General features: G+C 38.5%; 2 protein-coding genes across 2 annotated transcripts in view; both read left to right on the plus strand.

Annotated features, from left to right (window-relative positions):
* The first annotated feature begins 1,404 nt into the window (after nt 1–1,404).
* Nucleotides 1,405–19,395, plus strand: LOC131980391 (activin receptor type-2B-like). Its single transcript, XM_059344632.1, has 11 exons — nt 1,405–1,866; nt 3,837–4,044; nt 9,491–9,606; nt 10,129–10,280; nt 11,131–11,274; nt 12,490–12,633; nt 13,464–13,612; nt 13,832–13,946; nt 14,767–14,905; nt 15,141–15,271; nt 16,133–19,395. The coding sequence occupies exons 1-11, from the start codon at nt 1,815–1,817 to the stop codon at nt 16,325–16,327; spliced, it is 1,545 nt and encodes a 514-aa protein (XP_059200615.1). The 5' UTR covers nt 1,405–1,814; the 3' UTR covers nt 16,328–19,395.
* Nucleotides 19,396–20,696: 1,301 nt separating this feature from the next.
* LOC131980683 (rho GTPase-activating protein 29-like) overlaps nt 20,697–22,515 on the plus strand; it is a 33,102-nt gene continuing 31,283 nt past the window's right edge. The window contains exons 1-2 of the mRNA XM_059344968.1: nt 20,697–20,905; nt 21,583–21,965. Of these exons, the coding sequence (XP_059200951.1) occupies nt 21,674–21,965 (292 nt within the window). The 5' untranslated portion in view covers nt 20,697–20,905; nt 21,583–21,673. The remainder of the gene's footprint in view (nt 20,906–21,582; nt 21,966–22,515) is intronic.

Raw genomic sequence — 22,515 nt, forward strand, 5'->3', positions numbered from 1 at the left:
ATTAAATTAGTTTGTGGTTGGTATCAGTTTATTGTGTTTCATGAAATGTCATTAAATGAATCCATCATACCATGATTTAATTGAAAACTTATAAATTATCATATTCAATTATCACCCAGCCATGTTTTACATGAAGTATTTAAGAATAAGGTGTAAATGAATGTTATACAAAGCAAACTGTGCCATCATATTTTCTTATTATATACATTTATTTCATTTAATTATTAAGCCTTGTTGTTGCTCTAATGGAGGAAGGTGTTACTTCTTAAGTGGGGTCGATTACAAAATAGAAACAATTATTCAGAGGAAAATAACTTCAACATCAACCTTTACGGGGGAAATATTTTTTAAACTGATTGTCTGTTGGCCTGGAGACTTGGTGTGTTGGCCGGCTTACCTTCCTCACTAAACCCATTTTTTTTCCTTGTTTTTTTATGCCATACCACAGATTATTTAGCAACCATCAATGTAAATACTATTAAAAAAACACCACGTTTGGAAATTAGGGAACATGATAGTCACACACTTCCTGTTTTTGGGGATAATAATTTTAGGAACAAAAAATGCTTAGCGATTCATTATGAGCCATGGTTTGGCTCTATTTTGGTTTTGCTGTGTGAGATATATTTTATATTTAACTCTGTCTGGCGGTGAAATGAGTAATTGGAACGAATACATTTAAATAGCATTTATTGTATCCTGTTACTCCAAATTAGGTCAGCTATTTTTAGCACTGCTACTTATGCATAAAAGATCATTCAGATAGAAAAATCCTGCGAATTATCATACTATTTGTGAGATATTTATCACATTGACAAGGGGTGGAAATCAAATATACTATAGGCTATTATGTAAATATTGCACGAGCTTATACATTTTTATGTGTTGAATCAATATGTACTGGCTTACTGTGTTATTATATTCTAAATAAAATTAAAATAGAGACTATGTAGTGTGGGATTTCCTTTAACATTTAATATAATGCAGCAAATTATTTCGATAACATGCTTTTTTTAAAGGAAGCACTACCCCCTACGTGCACGTGCCAGTCAAATCATAACCCATTACCTGCATTTTTAATTAAAACCCGAGGCAAAATAACAATAATAAGAACCGAAACTATAAAATACCAACTCTGACCACAGAAAGTGCAAGTGTAATATCAGCTGGAGTCGGGACAAATAGCAACGTGGAAACCTCACATATTTCACCAGCGCGTCACATTTCCCATATGCTTTCTTTTTAGTGATAAAAAATGTGATAATTCTCGCTACCAGGCTGAAATAAAGTCATTTCAGGCGTGTATCTACGGTGTCGTGTTAAGGTCACACGCTGGCTGCCTGAATTCCCCTCTTTGTGTTTACACATCCGGGTTTCCCTGTTTGCAGCCCATTCCCCATTTAGAAGCCATTTTGGACACAGATCAGTAACATGCATGTAAACCCCGACCGACCTCCCGATGCAGCGGTGCTACTATTCAACTGAATAACCTCAAAAAGAGCACCGGGCTTTCGTCTCGGATGGTTTATCGGCTTCCTATTCGGTTTTTGGATCCACTTCCGACGCGAAATGCTGCACCTATTAACGGACTAACAGTCTGACAGTCAGTTAATCGCTCCTATCTTTTTTCCCCCCTTGCAACATTGTTGCAGCGTCGCGGCTATTGACACGCGTTGTGGTGGTGGTTAAGGCTGCTGGAGGGACCGGAGGCCTGTGGTCGTTTTGATCCTGGACTGATGTTTTGGACAACCTAAGAGTTTTAATGTTCGCGACGGAAAGCGGGGAAAATCTCTGTCCTGTATTTAAAACGGAACATGTCTTTTTCATGGCTGACTTGTTCACTTCTTCTGGGAACTTTATGCGCAGGTAAGCTGCTTTTTTTTGTCGAATTTGCAACAGTTTTTTTTCCTCCTTGCGAGTCCGTGGCAGATACATTTTGTGTGTTTGAAATTTCGACCCGCGAGCGAGTTTACGCTGTTTTAAACTTTGTTGGCAGTGGATACTATCGGTCAGCTGTGGGGGATTTTATTCTCATACCCATAATCGCCTTTTCTCTTGTTGCCTACAACACACATCTATTTCACACGTTGGAATTATTTCAGGAAAATGCTGCGACTTTTTTAATTAAATAATAACACTTATTATAGTGTTTTTATGTTGGGAATTTCCCCAAAATATACATCCAAATTTAAAACTGTTGCTCGCCTTTCTTACCAGTGGCAGGAATAGAAGGCAGCAGCTGCATCAACATCCTGAAACCTTATAGGCTACATCTCAGGACTGCACTCTTGTTTGTGGTTACAGCCCCGAACAAGAGTGCTTTGAAAACACACACACTTTCTCAGAAAAGGATTTTCGTAAATCAATGCGATTTGATGAGACAGCAGCTGTTGTCTGAAGTCAGGTCTTTTTTACCCCTGAATTGAGGTTACTGTTACACATCCTGGGACTTCACTGCTACCACGTGAAATTGAGCATAAGGGCTTGTTTTTCTTTTGTTTGGCGTTTGCAACTCACATGGGAGGTTTTATTGTGTGTCCTCGAACATGTTTACCTTTGTCCCCCTTATCTAGATCTTCCCTATAGTTGTTTTGGAAACAATAGCACCCACTTTGCTCTGCTCGTCACTTTTTTTTCCACGACCTGTAATAAAATTTTTATTGAGGCACAGCTGTCTCATGTGTGCCAAATAGCGCTGTAGCTAATGCCTTTATGGTTTATAGATTAGGGCTCGGAGTGTGTATATAGTAAGCTGCTTCTCCAGAATTCATGTTGTTGTGGTGTAAGCCTCAGTAAGTGACAGAGGGAGGGGGGTTGGGGAATGATCTTGTAGTAAAAGTCCTCTTGGATCATGTGACCACAGATATCAGAAATGCCATCTCGGCTCAATGAAGCATTGAGCATCACTGCTATGTGTGTGTGAGTGTGTGTGTTTGTCTTTACTACCTTCCTTCCATCCCTAATAATAAGCATGATGTTTGGTCATTGCATGCATCCCTATAATGAAATCCATTGTATGCTGCTGGACATCTAAATGCATGTAAGTGGATGTGTGTGTGTGTGTGTGTGTGTGTGTGTAATGGGTTGGTGGGGGTAACACTGGGGGATGGGCAGCCTCCTATAGGCAGGGATTTAAAGAGACATGCACTATTTTTTCTGTGAACAAAGATTAGGCATGAATGTCCGAGCGACATTGTGAATAACATGCCTTATCTGCTTCACTATTCGTCAAAAAAACACGCCTCACATGTGTCGCCCCACGTTGTCCAACATAAAATCCACAAAGAAGGACAAAAAACCTTTTCAGTTAGGGGGATTGTGTAACATTAGGTTAGGAGACTGACAGCTATTGTTACATTTCGGCTTGGTTAGGGGGAACTATTTCCTGCTAAATGACAGTAAAAACCCTTAAAGAAGAAGGTGTTATCTGCCTTCCCAGATGTGTCACACTCCGGCAGGATACAAGAGTCCTTATCTGAAGAAGTGGCGTGCCGGTGTGTGGTGTGTTTCTATATCACAGTAGGGCATACCATTGTTTTTCTATAGCTAATTAAATTCTGTCATTTCCCTCCTTTTTACTCTCTGAAAAGATCTTTTAGTGAATGGGATTATGCTGAACTACTATTCAGCAACAATTTCGTAGCCCAGAGGAACTCCCTTTTTACTACAGAGAGCTCCCAAACTTGGCCGTGTGCCAGAGTGATGATAGAGGCTCTGCTCAGAGATGTTTCTTCGTGGCATCGAGCGAGTCCTGCGCCATATGTCTGCGCTTCCTTCCGCTGTTGAGTTTCAATTCATTACGATGTGAGCTGACTGAGGCCTTCTGTCCATCTCAGGGTACAGTCTGGGCGAAGCAGAGACCCGGGAGTGTGTGTACTACAATGATAACTGGCGTACGGAGCGGACCAACCAGAGCGGCTTCGAGCGCTGCGAGGGGGAGAAGGACAAGCGACTGCACTGTTATGCCTCCTGGCTCAACTCCTCAGGGACCATCAAGCTGGTGAAGAAAGGATGCTGGCTGGACGACTTCAACTGCTATGACAGGTCGGGTCACTGAGCGAGGCCATCGCCACCGTGCATCTACATTCATATTTTAGGTGTCTGGCTGGTGCCCAGAGAGACTGGCAGAGAGTTCAACACAAATATCTGCATCAGAAACCACACACAGTTCAGAACATTCTAGATTTCTCTGACCTGGGGCATATCCAGCCACAGCAGTTAATCGCCCCATGCTAAAAGAATTGCAAACATTTAGTGATCCTTGCCTCTCAAATGAAAGGATAAGCTGTTAAAATGTCTGTTTTTGGCCTTACTTGTGGACAAAACAAGCAGTTTAAAGGTACAGTTCACCCCCAAATCTAAAATACACATTTTACCTCTTACCTGCAGAGCTAATACACAATCTACATTGTTCTAGTGTGAGTGGCATAGTGTCTAAGATATTGGCCATCAAGATTTCTGCCTTCTCTCGTATCTAATAGAACTGTATGGCAACATTGTGTTATATGTAAGTGCCAAAAAGAAACTTAACAGCAGTGTCTCTTTTCAGAAATCATGACCTGGTTACTGACCTTGTCTTGAGCAGTTTCATGCAGGAACTATACTATAAAGTAGGGCCCCGGCAATATGGGATTTTTGAGATTTCTATACTGATTCTAGAGGGTAAGAATGTACAGACTGCAGACATGGCAGCCCACACAGATAACATTTTTTATGCTTGAATAAAAAATAGAGCTTTTCTGTGTGGATTGTGCACCCATTCTGCACCGTGACATTGCAAAGGTAGTCAGAAAGATGCTTTCATACACAGATAACTTATTAAAATAACTTCCTTATTTTACATTATTATGCTTTCTGCATATAGTGTTTTACATTCTCATTATTAGCCTGTTCACTTTTGCTTTTCAGCCATCTGTTTCATTGATAGATGAAAGAACATTTTATTTGTTCAGTGCTCTGCCGGACAAAGTACATAAAGAGGACACTATTTCTAAACCAACCTAAGATTAGATTTCTGCATTATTTGGTCTGTAAAAATGTTTTCATATTGGTGCATATCAGACAACATATAGAGATACAGATAGATCTGGATATATCTTTGTTAGGTCAATATCATTATCATGATACAACTATATTGGTCATGATCTACTAGAAATAAAATAGTCTCTACATGAAACTGCTCACAACAAGGTATGTGGATTATGTTGAACAACCAGGTAATGATTTCAGTAAGGGCCATCGTTGTTGAGTTTTTCAGATGTATTTTTTTTTAGTTTTGAGCACTACAAATCCAAGTGAGACCTAGTTCAATTACATTCAAAATAAGGCAGACATCTCTACGGTCAATGTCTCCAACAATCAGCACCTCGCACCAAAACAATGTAAACTGATAAATACCACTGCAGGTGAGAGAAAGAAAATGTGTTTTATTGATTTGAGGGTGAACTGTCCCTTTAATGATGACATCTCATGCTTTGGGAACAATTTGAAGTGCATTTTTCTATTTTAACTGACATTTTACAGAGTTAATGATGGCTCAACAGATTTATGAGAATGGGAAATCATCATTCGGGGCCCTAAAAGATCCAAACTTGACATAAATGTCGAAATGCAGGACTAAGTGGCCCATTTGCATCTTGATTTTATTTACTTATTAGCATTGCTTTATCACCAATATAAATCTCAGCACACATTAGATACACTTAGCTGCCAGTTCTTTATACAGATAGGTGTTTCTGTTCTTTTCAACAATAAACAACAGACACATCTGTCAGTCAATTCAAATCAAAAGCATTGCAAACTACAGCCACTAAACTGAACTATGAGATGCATAAACACGCCTAAAACAGTTTTAAACAAAACATGAACATTATGACCCTCATGAAGGTAGATTTATCAGACTGCATTATTACTTTAGCTTTAGGTAGCTGACTATAAATCTCTGCACATATTTACAAAAGTTGGCAACCAAACACCTCTAAACACCTCTATGGATAGACGCACATCACTGCACATGAAGGTTATATTAGGATAGTATAGAGCTGGAATTGATTTAATTATCAATTTATTTGAATTATTAATGAATCTGTCCGTTTTCTCAATTAATTGTCATCTATAAAATGTCAGAAATTTGTAAAAAAAAAAAAAAAATGTCCATTTCAATTTCCCAGAGCCCAAAAATAATATTCCAATAGCTTTTCTTTTCTTCTAACCAACAGTCCAACCTCCACAGAAATTCAATTTGTTATGTATATGCTAGGGAAAAGCAGAAGATGTTTGACACATTAAAGAAGCTGATATTGGCAAATAAAATTCTGGAAAATGCCTAATTAAAAAAATATGGTTAGGAATATGCTTAAATTTGAATGTACTTTCATTAAAAAAAGCTTAACTTCTAACTTTAATTCGATTGACACAACCTAGCATTAACCAAAAACCTTTAATATTTCAAATGAAACACTCCATTGTCATATATGTTTATCTCCTGTTGTATGTAATATGAACAGTAATGATAATATACATTAATTGCTGTGGGTATAAAGCTATTCTATAAACAATTACATTCATAGTAATTTAGATTATGATGATTATTATTATTATGATTAAGGCTCTGAGAATCTAGAAGTTTTTACTTGAGGTACCTTAAATGTGCTTGAATGTTACTCTTAAAAACCTGTACAGACCCTGTATATAAAACCAGAAGTAAACTAGGAGGCACATAGCCTACTGCACCCACACACACAAGTATTTATACACACACAGAACACACAGCTCAGCATATCGAATGTAAAATATTAAGTGTATTTCACGATACAAATTGTAAGGCCAGCCAAACAGGTCGAGGTAGACTGAAGTGATATGAAAATTAAATTCCCAATCTTGATATAGAACCAGACTCTATTAGATGGAGGAAGTGATTTCCACAAGTAGGAATTAATGTTCGGCAAATGCTCCGGTCTGCAACCAGCAGAGCTCACATTCATTCTTTCTGGGAGTAACCTGATAGTCTGCATCTGCATCGATGGTGCAGAGTACAGCTCAGTGTCCACAGCCCGATGACGGCAGATAGATATGGTGGCAACGGGCCACTCAGGATTTTGTAAGTCAGGAGGAGAATTTTAAACTAGCTTTATCAGCAGCCAATGCAGAGCTGTGCGGCACGATCAAACTTTTTACTCTTTAATATTCAAGCCGCAGCATTGGGAACATGCTGGAGACCTCTGGTGGCTCATGAAGGCAAGCTGGAGAAAACAGAACTATAATAATCTGCCCCAGATGACACATCCCAGTGTGTGTGTTTAAAGAATTAATTAACCATTAGCAGCCAATAAAAAAGGGTCTATGGGTTTATTTCTGATTATTAAAGGTTGGTTTTAAGATTAACCTGCAGTTTTTTGAGAAAATATACTATTATGAGTGATAGTGGCATATTAATGTTGATGTGCATGGACTACATTACACCAAGAGCACATATTTACATAACACTCACACTCACAGTTCACAAAAGTGCCAAAGCATGACTTCTTCATCACATCCAGACGTAAAAACAAAGCACCATGGAGCCCTACTGTAAATTTACCTCTAAAGTTCTGGCTGTAAACTCCATGAGGCCAGTTTCAGTTTGATGATGATATACCAAGTAAAACTGGAGACAAGCTCAAATATATTTTGTATAAAAATACAGGACTTGATGTAAGCCTCTTATGTTATATTTGCAACCTTTTTTCACATTTGCAACATTTAAAATTCTTCATTGAGCATGATAGTGTTTTGGAAGTTTAAAAAAATGATTCAAGATCACATTTATGTTTGTTTTTCTTTGTTTCTTTTTGGTTCAAAATGTTGATCCAGTAAGTCGAGATGAAATAATTATTATCACATAGGTGAGGTTGTGCGGAAAAAAATATACCAACATGACATTTAAACATTTTTTATAGTGGTGTATACAGGAAGGATGAAAAGGATTAAGAAATGGACAAAATAGCCCAAGACTCCATAGAGTTAACTTAACTTTGCTGGAATGTGATGGGTAGAAATTGTAGGTTTAACCACATTTTTTTTTTTGAAAGTTTCAAAGGAAAGGGCTTCAGGCTTCAGTAAATAAATATGAAGGGAATATAGTGAGACCAGAAAAAGTTTCATTCTGATGATCAGTTTGGAGATAATATTATTCACAGTCAGTACAGCACAGAACCACACATATATACACATAACAACATTGAATATAGACCTATATTGGCCTATCATAGGCATACGGCATCTGTGTATGTGCTGTTACAAAAACCTTTTACACAATATATGATGCAGAAAATGTTGCTTGGTGTGATGTAGAAATGGTGCTAGCTATTCCTTTTTTTAAATCGTCAGCAATTGACTGAAATGGAACAGTAACGATGTTAATTTAGCCCTTTGTTTTTATTCCTATTCATTCTTTATTTTCCCAGTTATCATTTATAGAATTTGGCTGACAGTGAAATACACTGTTTTTCACATTTGATGTGACGATAAAGGCTTTGAGAGTCTGTCAATTTTTGGTTTAGGTACCTTGGACGTGTTTGAAATGTGTTATTAAGCTGTACAAACCCGGTGTTATGATAGTGGCATGATAATGTTGATCAGCACAAACTGCATTAAGCCAAAAGCATATTTCCAAAAGCTTTGCTGGAATGTGATGTGCACAAATGATGGGTTTAGACACAGGTACAATTTTGTTGACAGTTTCAGGGGAAATAGATTTGGCCTGAAAGACTGTTGGCTGTAATTATAACCATAAAGGTATAATTCTGATCAGCTCTATCTAAATAAAGAGAGTGGTGGGCAGGTGTGTGAGCAAGGTGAGAGGCAATGTTACAAAGATTAATTATATAATTTGAGAGCAGTTATGCAGTCTTGAAATTGAACATTTTTCTAAGTGCTAATACATGTTACTAACCACATGATATACATATTGAACTGTTTACATTTTTACAACCTCTCCTGTGCAAACAGCTTGCAGTTCAGTCCAAGTTTCGCTGTTTTTTCGTCACGTGACTGTTGGTCTCGGATGAATCATTCATGTTTTCTCAGTTGTGCTGAGGAGTGCAGAATTTTATATTTTGAACAGGATCTGGTTAGAGCAAAATGTTTATTTTTGGCTTGTGAGACCTGTAGAATAAAGTGATTCACAGAAAATGTCACTATTTTAAGCTTAGATTTGGTTATTTTTATTGGCTGAAGTGTTGGCTGTCTGAGATTTAAAAATCTAATGGTAACTTCTGTCTTCACAGTTTCTGGCTGCTATAAATAGTTTAATTTTGATTAAGTTTGATGTTTTTGATTGTTTTTAGTTTAAATTAACGAAATGAGCTGTATAGTATAGTCTAAATCCCAAAGGCTACACTAGTTTTACTATCATGATGTTTTGACCGTATTGTTTTTTTATTAAAACTGTTTGTTTCAACATTTGGTTATCGTAGCAATAACGTAGGTGTGACCTCTACTTTTTTTTTAGGCAAGAGTGTGTCTCCATGGAGGAAAACCCTCAGGTCTTCTTCTGCTGCTGTGAGGGCAACTACTGCAATGAACGATTCACCCACCTTCCTGACATGATTGGCAGTGGCAACCGAGGTGAGCAGCAAATACATCCCACATATAGCACAAGCAAAAAATAGGTCTTTGCTTTTCCCCTCCGATTAGTGGGTGTGAAGCTAAGCCTTGCATCCAGTAGTGGAAAACGTCATGTATATCACACACTGGTGCATGTTACAGACTTTTTTTTGACAGATTTTTTTTCCTTTTTAAATGTTGCTAAATAATTCCTTATAAGGTGGATGAGAGCAACTGTATTTTCCTTTCAAATGCCATATCAACATATGACACTCAAAACTATAATAACCTTTTATTTGCAATGTCATATACAGATTTTCAGCTGACGATAAAGACACCAACACAAGCCCCATTGTTGCATTTCTACAGTCACTGTGTCGTGACTCAGTCTGTGATGATCAAGGCTGGGCAATCTAGATAAAATGTTACCTGTCTCTTTTGAAATCAGCACTCGCGGAGTGCGAGGGACGCTCGTGATGTTGCTTTTATAACCTAAGTGTCATAAAGCTGACATGCTGTAATTATTCCGTATCTCCTTGACAGTGAAAATCCGGCCTCCGCCACGAGTGCCGTCTCTGCTCAACGTGCTGGTGTACTCCCTGCTGCCTCTCTGTGTGCTGTCCTTGGGCCTCGTTCTGGCCTTGTGGATGTACCGCCACCGCAAACCCCCCTACGGACATGTGGACCTGAGCGAGGTGAGAGAGGCCGTACCCCGGTCTGACGCTGCGGTGGTAATCTGTGACATCTGCTGTGTCAGGAGATCAGTCTTTACTTGCATGTTTGTTTTTGTACTGCTCATGGTTGCTGCCGCCGCTGATCTTAATGATGCCATTCTTCAGTTATATCAGGGTTCCCACATGTTGTGGAAAACGGATGACACATTTTCCAGTCATGGAAAACTTAGGAATAGAAGAGGAAAAGTCAAATGTCACTGAAAAGAATTCATAGATAAGTTATACCATAGACTGCATATCTCTTAACCCATTGAGGCCTAAAACGCCTGTAAAACGATTTTAAAATAAGCCCCTAAAACCTGAAGTTTTCCTGGAAATTCAACAGAAGTGTCAACGCTTCTACTAAATAATAGATTTTTCAGCCTCTGTAGCAGATAGAAATGAAATTCAACAAGTATATGAGAGCTTATACAAATACTACAAAACGACGTATCCGCTTTCCAGGCTTCAATGGGTTAAATCAGACAACAGAGAGGGACATATTTGTGTATGACATGATCCCTGTCTGTCTTACCAGCGAGGTCATCACTGAAACTGTCCTGGAATATTATCTCTAGAAAGTCAAATAAAACTTTATTATACCCAAGGGGGCAATTTGTTTTGCAGCCAGCAGTACACAAATCACAAACAAGACTAATAAAAACAATAACTAAAAACGTAAAATTCAACATCTACCAGTCTTTTTGTGCATTATTAAGAAGGTAAATGGCGGCCGGAATAAAAGGGTTCCTACGCCCGTTTGTCCTTGCCAACATGTTTATGTTCGATCTGGTAGAAAAACAAGACTGGTTTAACTGGTTTGCCTTTTCAGGATCCTGGACCAGCTCCTCCATCGCCCTTGGTGGGTCTGAAACCACTGCAGCTGCTGGAAATCAAAGCTAGGGGGCGCTTCGGTTGTGTTTGGAAGGCCCAGTTAATGAGCGAATATGTTGCTGTCAAGGTCTTCCCTGTTCAGGTACGTCAACCATCTCAATTTATTCAGGCATTTTTGTAAGTGTTTATCTTTTTTAGAGCTGCATTGTAGTGATTTTTGAGTCACAGACAAGCTTTAGACATTTTTAAAAATATGTGTGTGTTGATCTTTAAAGTCCTCAAAGACTCCCCACCACCTGGATAAATAAATATATTATCTGTTGCAAAATATATGCGATTTCTTTTAAACCTGTGAATGGAGTGCCCATGTTGGAATTGTACTGGCTTATCCACTTAACCACAAATGCAAAATATTTTGTATGAATGTTTTTCCAGTCAAAGAGATTATTTTTCTGTGTAGTTTGTCTCTGATTTTCATTAAACTTGGTGGAAGGGTGGAGCATGAGTCAAGGAAGAACCCATTCAATTTTTGTAGCGGATCTGAACCACAGGGCAGATACACAAATTAATTTTCTTTTTTGTTAACATTGCTGAGAAAGTGCATTTGTGCTGCATTCATGTTAAATGACTTTTGATCATATTTCATGGCTCAACTGGTCTGTTGCTTTGCTCTTTGTTGTCTTGCAAATACTGGAAAAAGGCTATCGACATGTTGTCTAAATGTGATAGGGAATATGTGTTGACTTCATGTGGTGTCAGAATAACCAGAAACATGGTTTCTGATCTTATTTCATGGCTCACCTGATCCTTTCCCTTTGATCTTTGTTGTCATGCAAGCACTGGTAATAGCCGTCAACATGTTGTTTGAACACTCTGAGTACGGAAATACAAATACGACACTAGAAAAATAAAAATATGTCTTCCAAACTGGGGAAATGGGAGCACATGAATGCACGTCGGGCTTGGCAGAGGTCTGCACTCTCAAAGTGCTATTCTAAACAAATTGAGAATAATGTATGTAATTTCTGGCTACAGGTTAAAAAAAAACTTTTTTTCTCATGCAGTGAATAGTTTTTTAAAACAATTCAGATGGTTAAAAGAGTATTTAAGGGTGCTTGAATTGCCCTCATAAAACCAGTTCAGTATCAATAAATTAACTCATGGGGTTTTAAAGATTATTGAGCATATAGTTCTTGGAAAATTGCATGCTTAGTGCTGTGACTTAAACGTTCTGCCAATACACGAGAGGCACAAACTGAGGCTTTGTAACGTATAAAGAGACCACATTATTTGCAAAATTGTGCATATAAATCATAAAGATCTAAACACTTTCTGCCCTGTGTTTATGTTCCTACAGGACAAGCAGTCATGGCAAAACGAGCGGGACATATTCGTGACTCCTGGGATGCGACATGAAAACCTCTTGCGTTACATCGCTGCAGAGAAGCACGGCAGCAACCTGGAGACGGAGCTGTGGCTTATCACAGAGTTTCATGAGAGGGTGAGTCTTCCCATATATACCCACATATAGCACATTCTTGGACAGGTATAGGGCTTCTGTGTTTACTAGAGCTGCTGGACTTTTTCCAATATTGGCAGAGGCTTTTTTTTATTATTATTTACCTCAACCAAAGAGCATCACAGCTTTTTATTAAAGTGGATTTTATTACTTATGGCAGCTCTGCAGTATACCTTAAAGTGAAGCTACTTGGATTTATAGAGGATAGTTCTTAAAGCATGTAGTGTAAAAATAATACAGGCAATTAGGTGGAATAATACTTGTATCTAAAATGACAGTAATAACGTGTGTGTGTCTGAAATAATACCGTATGATTATACACCTCGAGGCTGCCAGGATATCCTGTTCATTGGTCCTCACAACAAAGGTATTAATACATCAAAAGAGGATTAAACAGTAATTACCATACCCACAAATGTAGCATTACATTTGTGTAATGACTTTCAAGGCTTGTCCTCGCAGCACCTTCTATCCATGGCAGTGGCACAAGCATATTTAGTTCCAGTAATTGTCTCCGTGCCATCTGTGTGTGTGTCATCTGTTCGGTTTAATGTTTCCATTTTTGTCAGTATTTTTAATGATATTTTAAGCTATATTGTGTAAATTGGGACGCCTCTGGTAATTCTTCCAGACTACACTATTCGACTGGCAAATGAAGTGAAACACAGGAGCAAAAACAATCTATTCCAGGTTTACGGTCGGCTAACTCAAACAGAATCAGTAGATTTTCTGAGAGGTTGATTAAAATGAGATTCTTGTGCTGTTATTAGTGCTTGTTCCTGAGTCTTGTGTGTGTGTGTGTTTGTGTGCAGGGCTCATTGACAGACCACCTGAAGGGCAACACTGTGACCTGGAGTGACCTGTGTCACATAGCAGAGACCATGTCCCGCGGCTTGGCTTACCTCCATGAGGACATTCCCAGCTACAAGGGAGAGGGGCCCAAACCCACCATTGCACACAGGTAGAGAAAACACAAACCGTTCTCGGCATTCCTGGTCCACATAACCCTGAAAAACTGACTGCAGTTAATTTTAGATGAAACCTTTTAATTGGTGCTGCCCTCTTCTGGTTGTGCTCGATTCAGTCATTTTGCCTTGGAAGCCCATGAATTAATGTGTGTGACTAAATATCTCTATAATTACAGCATTATAATGAGTTTCTCCTGAAATTAATTTCCCAGGGACTTCAAGAGCAAGAATGTGATGCTGCGAGATGATCTGACTGCAGTTATTGGAGACTTTGGTCTCGCTGTACGATTTGAACCAGGAAAACCTCCAGGAGACACTCACGGCCAGGTATGAAATAACTTCACTGCTGGTTTTTATTTCCACATAGGCACATGATTTCTCAGAAATGTTTGTACACAGGGTTTATACAAAGTTGAAGTTAAGCTTAAATGTTTTCAAGGTTGGGAATATGCTTCAATTCGAATGTATTCCTTGAAAAATGCTTTATTTTCAACATGATACAACACTCATGATACAACACTAATTCCAAAAAATCTGGGATTACGTCTAAAATGTTTATTTAAAAAAAAAAAAGCGTAACTTTGTTTCATATTCACACTTAATTGCACTGGTATGTTAGTTATTTATTAATTTGTTTTTCATTTTGACATGAAATAATGTTGAGTGTCAAAAGTTGACAAATTCCAGGGTTCCTATAGGTGCTGGAAATCTTTGAAAAGACTTGAATTTGAATGTGCTGCTTGAAAAGTGCTTGTATTTCAAATTAAGTGCTTTAAATTGCTTTAAATTCAGGTTATATATGATGCCAGGGCTGCCTACAAAGAAACTTTGTTGTGTTGTTCTTTAGTTTAATTAGATCGTGGTAATGCTTCATCATGAAAATAATTCAGAAGTGTTGAATGACTTGATAAGTTTGTAGATTGCATCTTTTAGTGGAGCCACTTCACCCTGCAGCGAGCAGGATGTTGCTTGATACTTCAGTGTTGTTTTGCATTGCTTTAACTGGCTCAATGTTGAGTGCATAACGTGTCCTTGTGGCCAGTGAAAAGAATGTTTAAAAAAAAAAAAAAAAAAAAAAAATGTTAACAGCCAGCATGACGTTGTTCCTGCGCTTACTCATATCTAGTTGAATCCATTGTCCTTCCAGGTGGGTACGAGGCGTTACATGGCTCCAGAGGTGCTGGAGGGAGCCATCAACTTCCAGCGAGACTCCTTCCTGAGGATAGACATGTATGCTATGGGCTTGGTGCTGTGGGAGCTGGTGTCCCGCTGCACAGAGACAGACGGTGAGTCAAACAGTGCAGGAATGCTGCTTCGTCCACAGGTGAAAGGTCATTGTGCTTCAGGCTGACCTAATAAACAAAGGATTAGTTTTTGCTTTGCTTGGGAAAGCTATCTGATTTAGGTGGAAGGTAAATAGAAGAATTCAAATAGAGGGCAAAATCCAAATGCAGCACTTTTGACTTGACTTGATCTCTTTAGTAATGCTTTCCGTCCTGTGCCCTTGCTGCCCCTCTTCAGGTACAGTTGGCGAGTACATGCTGCCGTTTGAGGACGAAATAGGCCAGCATCCCACCCTGGAGGATCTGCAGGATGTGGTCGTGCACAAGAAGATGCGTCCAGTCATCAAGGACTGCTGGCTCAAACATCCTGTGAGTAACTGTGGAAGAATTACTCTCGTAGTTTCAACAGCAATACCAGGATGTCATTCATCCTCTTTTCCAGTAAATACAGCTTGACCATCTGAGGCTATAGTTCAGCTTTGGTGGTATCTATTTTTCAATACTGTCATGTCTTCCTTACTTTTCACCTGTTGTATGATTGTATTTGTGTGCATCAGCGCTGTAGCACCTATTTTGCTTTTTAAACAGAAAATATCAACCGTACACCTTCTGAAGACTAGCTTAATTGTGTAGTTAACTCATTAAAATAAACTAAATCTAAGAAAATATGAAATAAAACTCAACAAACCCCTCTTGGTAAGTCTGTCCCACTGTTCTTACAACAGTCAACTCTGGTTTAGTTTCAAATTAACCCTTAATGTTGCCTCTAAACACAGTGTTTTTTCCCTGCTTTCTCTCTGCTGTACTTTGTCCATGTTCATCGACTCCTCTTTATCATCAGGACTAAACCAAAAATACTGCCAAACAGGGAAAGCTGCATTTTAGTTTCTTTATAGTCCTGTAAGTCTCTGCTCCACCATTAGACTGACCTCTGGTGGCTGATGCTGTGCACTACACCAATAAATACAGTAACTCTGTACCAGATAAATACTTAGAAAGAAAGAGCAGCAACTGGGGCCCAAATATAGTTTATCTGAATCAGTTTTTTTTTGTGTCTGAACTTTGTCAGTTGTATCTACCTGTAGGGTAAAGATGAAGTGGGAGATTTCTCTCCTAAGAAATGTATTACTGGGTTCAAAAACATATGCGCAAAAGCTAGTGGCTTTTTGATAAAGTAAGAAAATACAACTGCAGGCTTGCTCTCCTATAACTTTTGTTTTGTGGCTACAGGGTCTGAGCCAGATGTCCGAGACCATCGAAGAATGCTGGGACCACGACGCAGAGGCGCGATTGTCCGCCGGCTGCGTCGAGGAACGCATCGGCCAGATCGCCAGAACGATCAGCAGCACTACCTCAGACAGCCCCGTCTGCATTGTGACGTCTCTCACCAACGAGGACCTACCTCCCAAAGAGTCCAGCACCTGAACGGGTGACACCATCCTTCACCTGAGCTCCTGACTTTTTATTTCTCAAATCCAAACTCAGCGGATCTCCGTGAATATTTAAAAACATAAGAAACAACTAGCAACTTGAATGCAGCTGCTATTTTATCCCAATACTGGTATTATTTTTGTTTTTTGTTTTTAATGTTTTTGGTGTTTAAAGTCAGATTTTACTAACACATCCATCTGCTGTAGTTTTGAAGTAGTAATAAGTTATGCGATGGGCACATCTGATAACACCCATGTGTCAAATCTTAAATGTCATCATTACCTCATGTATTTCTTTTGTGTTAGTGAATTTTTATTACCTCATAAGTTGTTATCTTTGTTGATTTTTTCCTGTCTTGGTCATGATCGTCTGCGGCCAAATGATACGAACTTTTGCTCCAAACCTCGGACGCCGTGCTGCACACCTCGGAGGAACCGTTTTGAGACTGTTAGACAAAATATATTCATCTTCCTCAGGGGTCGAAGCTTCTCGATTTTTTTTAAACTCGAGTGTGCTCCCTTATTTTAAACCTGTGAATGCCTCAGAATGAAAGAAAAAGATCAACAACAAAAAAATTGGAGCACAGCTGTTTTATCGCAAGGAAGGAGCTGAAACGGGAGCTGAGCAGTTGTATTGGACATTTTGGACTATTTGAAGATTCGGGACAAGCGTCTTGTCCCCGGGGAACTACCTCTCAGGTATCCAGTAGGCTTCTTTGGAACATTTTCTCTAAGTTGAGAGCCAAGCTATCCAGCTAGCTATCATGGACATATTCCTGGATTTTATTTTGTTTTTTAATTGTAGAAATTCAGAGTTACTCCTTTGCCAGTGCCAGGGGCATTGACGGATGCTGTCTGGAGTTGCAATGTTACACATTCTTGATTTTAACTGTCTGTGTGAGCGTGAGTGTGCGTGTGATTGTGTGAGAATTTGAAGACTAAATGATGTGAAATGAATAGAGCGTGTTTTTAAAGTAAGAACCATGGACAGATAGGTGGGGTTTATCCTTGCGAGGGCCATACTTGAGTAAGCAACATGTCTGTTTTTTTTAATTTTCATGGGTGTTTGTTCAATAGACTCAGTCGGACACCAGTCCCCAGATACCTCAGTCACTGTACATCATGCAAGGAGAGCTCAAATGGTTGCCTTTGTCTCAAATGCAATGCCATAGTTGTACCATACCATGAATACCATACATTGAATGTCCGTTATGCTGCTGTGACTATTCCAGGATACTCAAGGATTTGTAGATGTACATGTATTCTTTGTTAATATAACGCTAATGATATTATGTGAGGCTAATATTCTGTTTTTGTGTTGTTTTTTTTGACTGGGTAAGCCTTCAGCTGCTTACTCCTCCAGACTGACCTCAGATATTCTGACAAGTACCTCAGGCTTTTTCTACATGTATATCAAGTTGTGTTTATGTATTTTATTGTGTTTTAGTAGTTGAGATATTTTATTGCCGGTTTGGCCTCTTTGTCTGTGGAGATTTTTTTTAAAATAGAGCCTGACGAGTTGTCACGGTGTTAATGCTGTACAAACCTAAAAAGAAGAGAGGCAGATGCTTGTAAATAGACCTGTACACACAGTTGCCGAACACTGATCTGTTTTTAAAAAAAAATACAAAATCAGGGCATTATTGTTCTCATTTCACAGAAACTGAAAGGGATATCTCAGTTCCACCTCTACATATTTAAAAGTCATTTTGACAACTAGCCCTGTGATTTAATTTTATATATACATATATATATACAGTATATATATAATTTTCTTCAAGAATGGTGGTTGTTTTACTGATTTCTATGAATAATGGTATCAGTTCCTCTGAATCAGAAGCTGTGTAGGTAGCACTTACATTAGAAAGCTTAGTGTGTATATCATCAAAAACCAGACAAAAAAAATCAACAAAAAAAAATCCCTTATAGTTTGGTGCTGGCGGCTTCTGTGATTGGCCACTTGCTGGAAATGCCAGTTTGAACAGTATTACCTCAATATTAACCCGCTGATGTGATGTTCAGACCTGTTCTGTGATCGTTTAACCACGTTGGACAACACACAGGCTCATCTGTTGTGCTTTGATTAGTGATGTGGAAAGATGGTGATTTTAACAGTGGTCTGTGATGCTTGCTCCTGTGCAGTTTTGGTAAAGAACGTGTGGGGAGAAAAAAAAAAACATCAATCCATACAGAATAATGGTTGTTAGTGTTTGGAAATCATCAATGTGTCTGTAACTACATGATTGATTGATAATGCAGCCCCATTGCGATTCATGTGAACAGTGGCATGTGCGTGGTCCAAGAGTCCAGCAATATTTATTATACAGCAATAGTCACTTGAGTATCATAGTTTTAAGTAGTTCAACTCAGCTGTGACTTAGCAGTTTTCTTCTGCGGATCAATAGAGTACATCTCATCACACCTGGATCATGTTCTGATAAAGACAAAAACCTGATAGAAGAAGAAAAAAAAGCTGTTGGTTGAATTTTTATGTGCGAGCTGAACGTGACCCAGGTGCTTTCACGTATTGTGCCAGAAAAACAACGATCACGAAGGAAAACAAAAAAAAAATCTGCCGTGATCGCTTGTTACCTCCCAAATGCTGTCTTACACCCAGCTCTTCTGAACAGAAAACCACTTACCTCATGCAGTACCTCGTTAGTAACACTAACATTGAGTCAGTCTCATCTTCAAAAAAAAAAAAAAAAAAATCAAGTATTGTGTATATATTTACTTGACAAATGTAAAGGGTTTCTTCCTTTTCATGTGTGAATCCTGTGAAAGCAAAATCCTTTTTTTGATTTACAGTCGACATATTGTTCATTTCTCATTGTGTGAATGGATGTTTGACTGAACTGTGTGACCTTCCCTGTTTATGTGAACTGTGTGTGTGTGTGTGTGTGTGTGTGTGTGTGAGCGTGTGGTGTATGTTGGTTGGTTTCACTCAAACAGTATGAATGGTAACTTTATCTGTGAGTTGAAATGCTTAGAAATATAAACTAGATGAGAATACATCCATCTTTTTGTATATTGAAATAAAGACAAACACTGATTAACCATGTATATGGCTTCTTGCTTTTTTTTCACAGTTCACTGTTTCCATGTTCACTTTCATGAAGCTCAACATACTATAAATTATAATATAAATATCAGAATAATGTAATTTTTGTTCCAGATATATACCCAACATCCCCAAACAATGCTTTGTCAGGGTGATACATGTGTACACTAGATGGCAGCAGTGGTGCCATTGCTTTGGTTTAGTTTATTATTTTATTAGCCTGGAACAATACCCATTGACCACTGTAAATTAACCAAATGAGTCTATAATTATTAATTTTCCTGCATGGACATAAAAAAGACCCTAACATATATCCTTCTTGGTGGAAAAGGCATCTAGGGCTCTATTTAAAAAGTGTGTTTGATGCAAATTATGCCACATAAAATGTTCAATTATTAATTTAATCATATTCACCTTTCATGGTGATCTGATCTATTCTCATTCCCATAAGGGATATTATTTTCTCAGTAATGAGTGTGATATAGGGTCTAGAATCGACTTACGCCTGTCATCCCCAAAACATGATAAGTTATTTATTTACATATTGAAGAACAGTAACAGAACAAGTGTAGCTCATAAATACATGGTGTGTCCAGTTAAAATATACAGAAATCCTATGATTAATGAGTCAAATGTGATAAAGTATGTGTATTAAAGTTTAATAAAGCAATGAAATTGACGATTGACTAAATTCCAGCATTGGAGGCTTGTTTTTAACCAATCTAACAAAGATAAGAAAGGGTCTATTTAAGTTAAGAAATAGGGATTCCTTATCATATCTCATTTTATTCAGCCATTGAAACAAAAAATAATCCAAGTGGAAAAAAACATCATGATTTAGCAAATTGGGCAACACTGTATTACAACACAAACATAAGGTGTGGCACATTTTCACACAAATGGTACAAATGTGACGTGCTGATTCATTTACCTGTAAGACGATACTATTTTGCAAATATAATGTTAATGCAAAACAGGATTTTTACAGGAGTCTACTGTTTTTTAAGCTTATTCAAGGGTAATCGAACAATCCAACTTCAGTTAACATGGCATTCGATAACAGGTCTCCTAAATGTAACGTGTTTTACGGCGAGGCAGTAAGTTACAATAACAAACCTGTTTTATTTGAAGTGTTATCTGAAATGTAACTTATATTTTTTCGAATGCACTGCACCATCTCGGCAAGTTAATGTAAAACTAATCGAGTTCAATTAGTTACCCAAACGTCTGCCCGCATTTGAAGGCATCGCCGTTCCATTCCGTTGAGAGGATCTGGCCAATCAATATGCGTCTTTCCTATCACGTGATGAACCGACTAGTAAATTACGATTGACTTGAGAGTTGCTGATTGTAGGCGACTTTTCCGATGTACAGTGACTCAAAGCGGACAAGTTTCTGCCGATGTAGGAGTTTGTTTTCTTCTAACGGAAACGCTTTGGGGTTTTCACAGGCACCATTAAGTAAAGTTTTGTCTGGATATCGTGGCCATAATGTCAGTAAACTGCAGAGCAGGTGAGTTTTAAGCAGCGTTTCTTTGGCTTGTGCCAGCAAAGCACTTTATGATCCCGGTCGACAGCATCACTTTTTCATTGTAAACTGTCCGGAAAGAGATGTTGAGGTTGTTTTCGATGTTGCGAGAGTTTTGTTATTAATTCCCGATATGTTACTTCGTTTTGTTCTTTTAAATGTGCTTATTTTCATTAGTATTGTCTATTTATTACATGCTATCGTGTTGCTTTTCTGTACTGACAGATAACGTTATTTTTAAAACAAGCTAACGTTAGCTTAAAGGTTCCTAACATCACAAATCTGACACAAAATGAAACATTTAAAGACATTGAATGACAAAATAACCATAAAATACTGTATTCTATGTCTGCTGTAAACTTTAAACTTAATGTAACATATATATATAAAGTTAGTTCTTATTTTTTAGTCATTATCTAACGTTTCAGGGCAAATGCAGGTGCTGTTTATTTTATTTTTAAAGTGTATATTTTGAATCCTCTTATTTTATGTGATTACTATACATGTGTAACAGGACTTTAACAATTGGTTGTTACAGTAGAAAGGTAAAAAACAAACAAACAGCACTTAACCAAGTCAGTTACACACTAGATTAATAAGTTTGGAGAGGAGACCTCCCTTCAATTAAAGGCATCATCTTCATCCATCATTCTCTGTCTCAGCCATCCAGGGACCAGGGCAGCGTGTTAAATTCAGGGGCTAGCTGGCCTGCTGTACCCCCTGTAAAGGGTGGCAGCTGGAGTGGCTGCTGGGATGCTACGGAAGAGCAGCAGCAGTTCTGGTGGTGGTGGGACTAAAAAGCATACCCAGGGTTTGCCACGACATCTCTCCAAGCCCCACACAGGATCTCTGTCAGCTGGATCCACCAAGACCTGGGATATGGGCCGTAGTTCCAAGAACCCCAATCCTCTGAGCAGCATGTGGCTGACGTCTAACCTGGTGGGGGCACCGGGAGTGGATCCGGACTATGTAATGCATCTGGTGAATGATGTGCGCGGGTTCGCTGATGTTTTGCTCAACCTCAAGGAGGCTTTCCAGTGTAAAGGTGAGTTTAAGGGGGGGCTGGAATGCATAGGTGTTTTTTTTCCCAGGAGCTGAGGAGGTCAGGGAAGCGGAAGGCCATAAAATGACATAGCTGAAGAAAGAAAATCCCCTTTCGGTTACTTGTTCCTCATATGAAACCTCAATGAATGTTGCACGTACAGAATGATATGAGATACAGTATAAGTACATTTTGTGTGCTTCACTCTCCACTCTCTCTGCTTTCTTTTTGTTAAATTGAGATTTCATGTCTTGGATAGACTTTCAACAAACTCCAGATAGTGTGGGGAATGTGTTGATTCAGGTGATGGTTGAGAGAGAGAGAGCAATATCCATAGCATGATAAGAGCAAGAAAGCTGGTCTTTTTCCACTTGAGTAAGGCCTTTATTCAGAGAGGCTTCTGTCTGTGGAGAACATATCTGTGTCTACAAAGGTGCCAATGATGCTATAGATAGCTAAAATTCTCTGCCAGCAAATTCCATAGAAGATATACTGGGAATGTATTGACAAGATATCATGTTGTCTTTGTTTGCTAGTTGTCCACACTAAACAC

This window comes from Centropristis striata, chromosome 11, assembly GCF_030273125.1.
Source record: "Centropristis striata isolate RG_2023a ecotype Rhode Island chromosome 11, C.striata_1.0, whole genome shotgun sequence".
Classification (NCBI taxonomy): domain Eukaryota; kingdom Metazoa; phylum Chordata; class Actinopteri; order Perciformes; family Serranidae; genus Centropristis; species Centropristis striata.

What these genes read in the sequence shown, in the direction of transcription:
- LOC131980391 (XM_059344632.1), top strand. Translation starts at nt 1,815, where the DNA reads ATGTCTTTTTCATGGCTGACTTGTTCACTTCTTCTGGGAACTTTATGC. An exon ending in GACTTCAACTGCTATGACAG is followed by an intron (nt 4,045 to 9,490) that starts GTCGGGTCACTG and finishes CTTTTTTTTTAG; the next exon opens with GCAAGAGTGTGTCTCCATGG. An exon ending in TCAAGGTCTTCCCTGTTCAG is followed by an intron (nt 11,275 to 12,489) that starts GTACGTCAACCA and finishes ATGTTCCTACAG; the next exon opens with GACAAGCAGTCATGGCAAAA.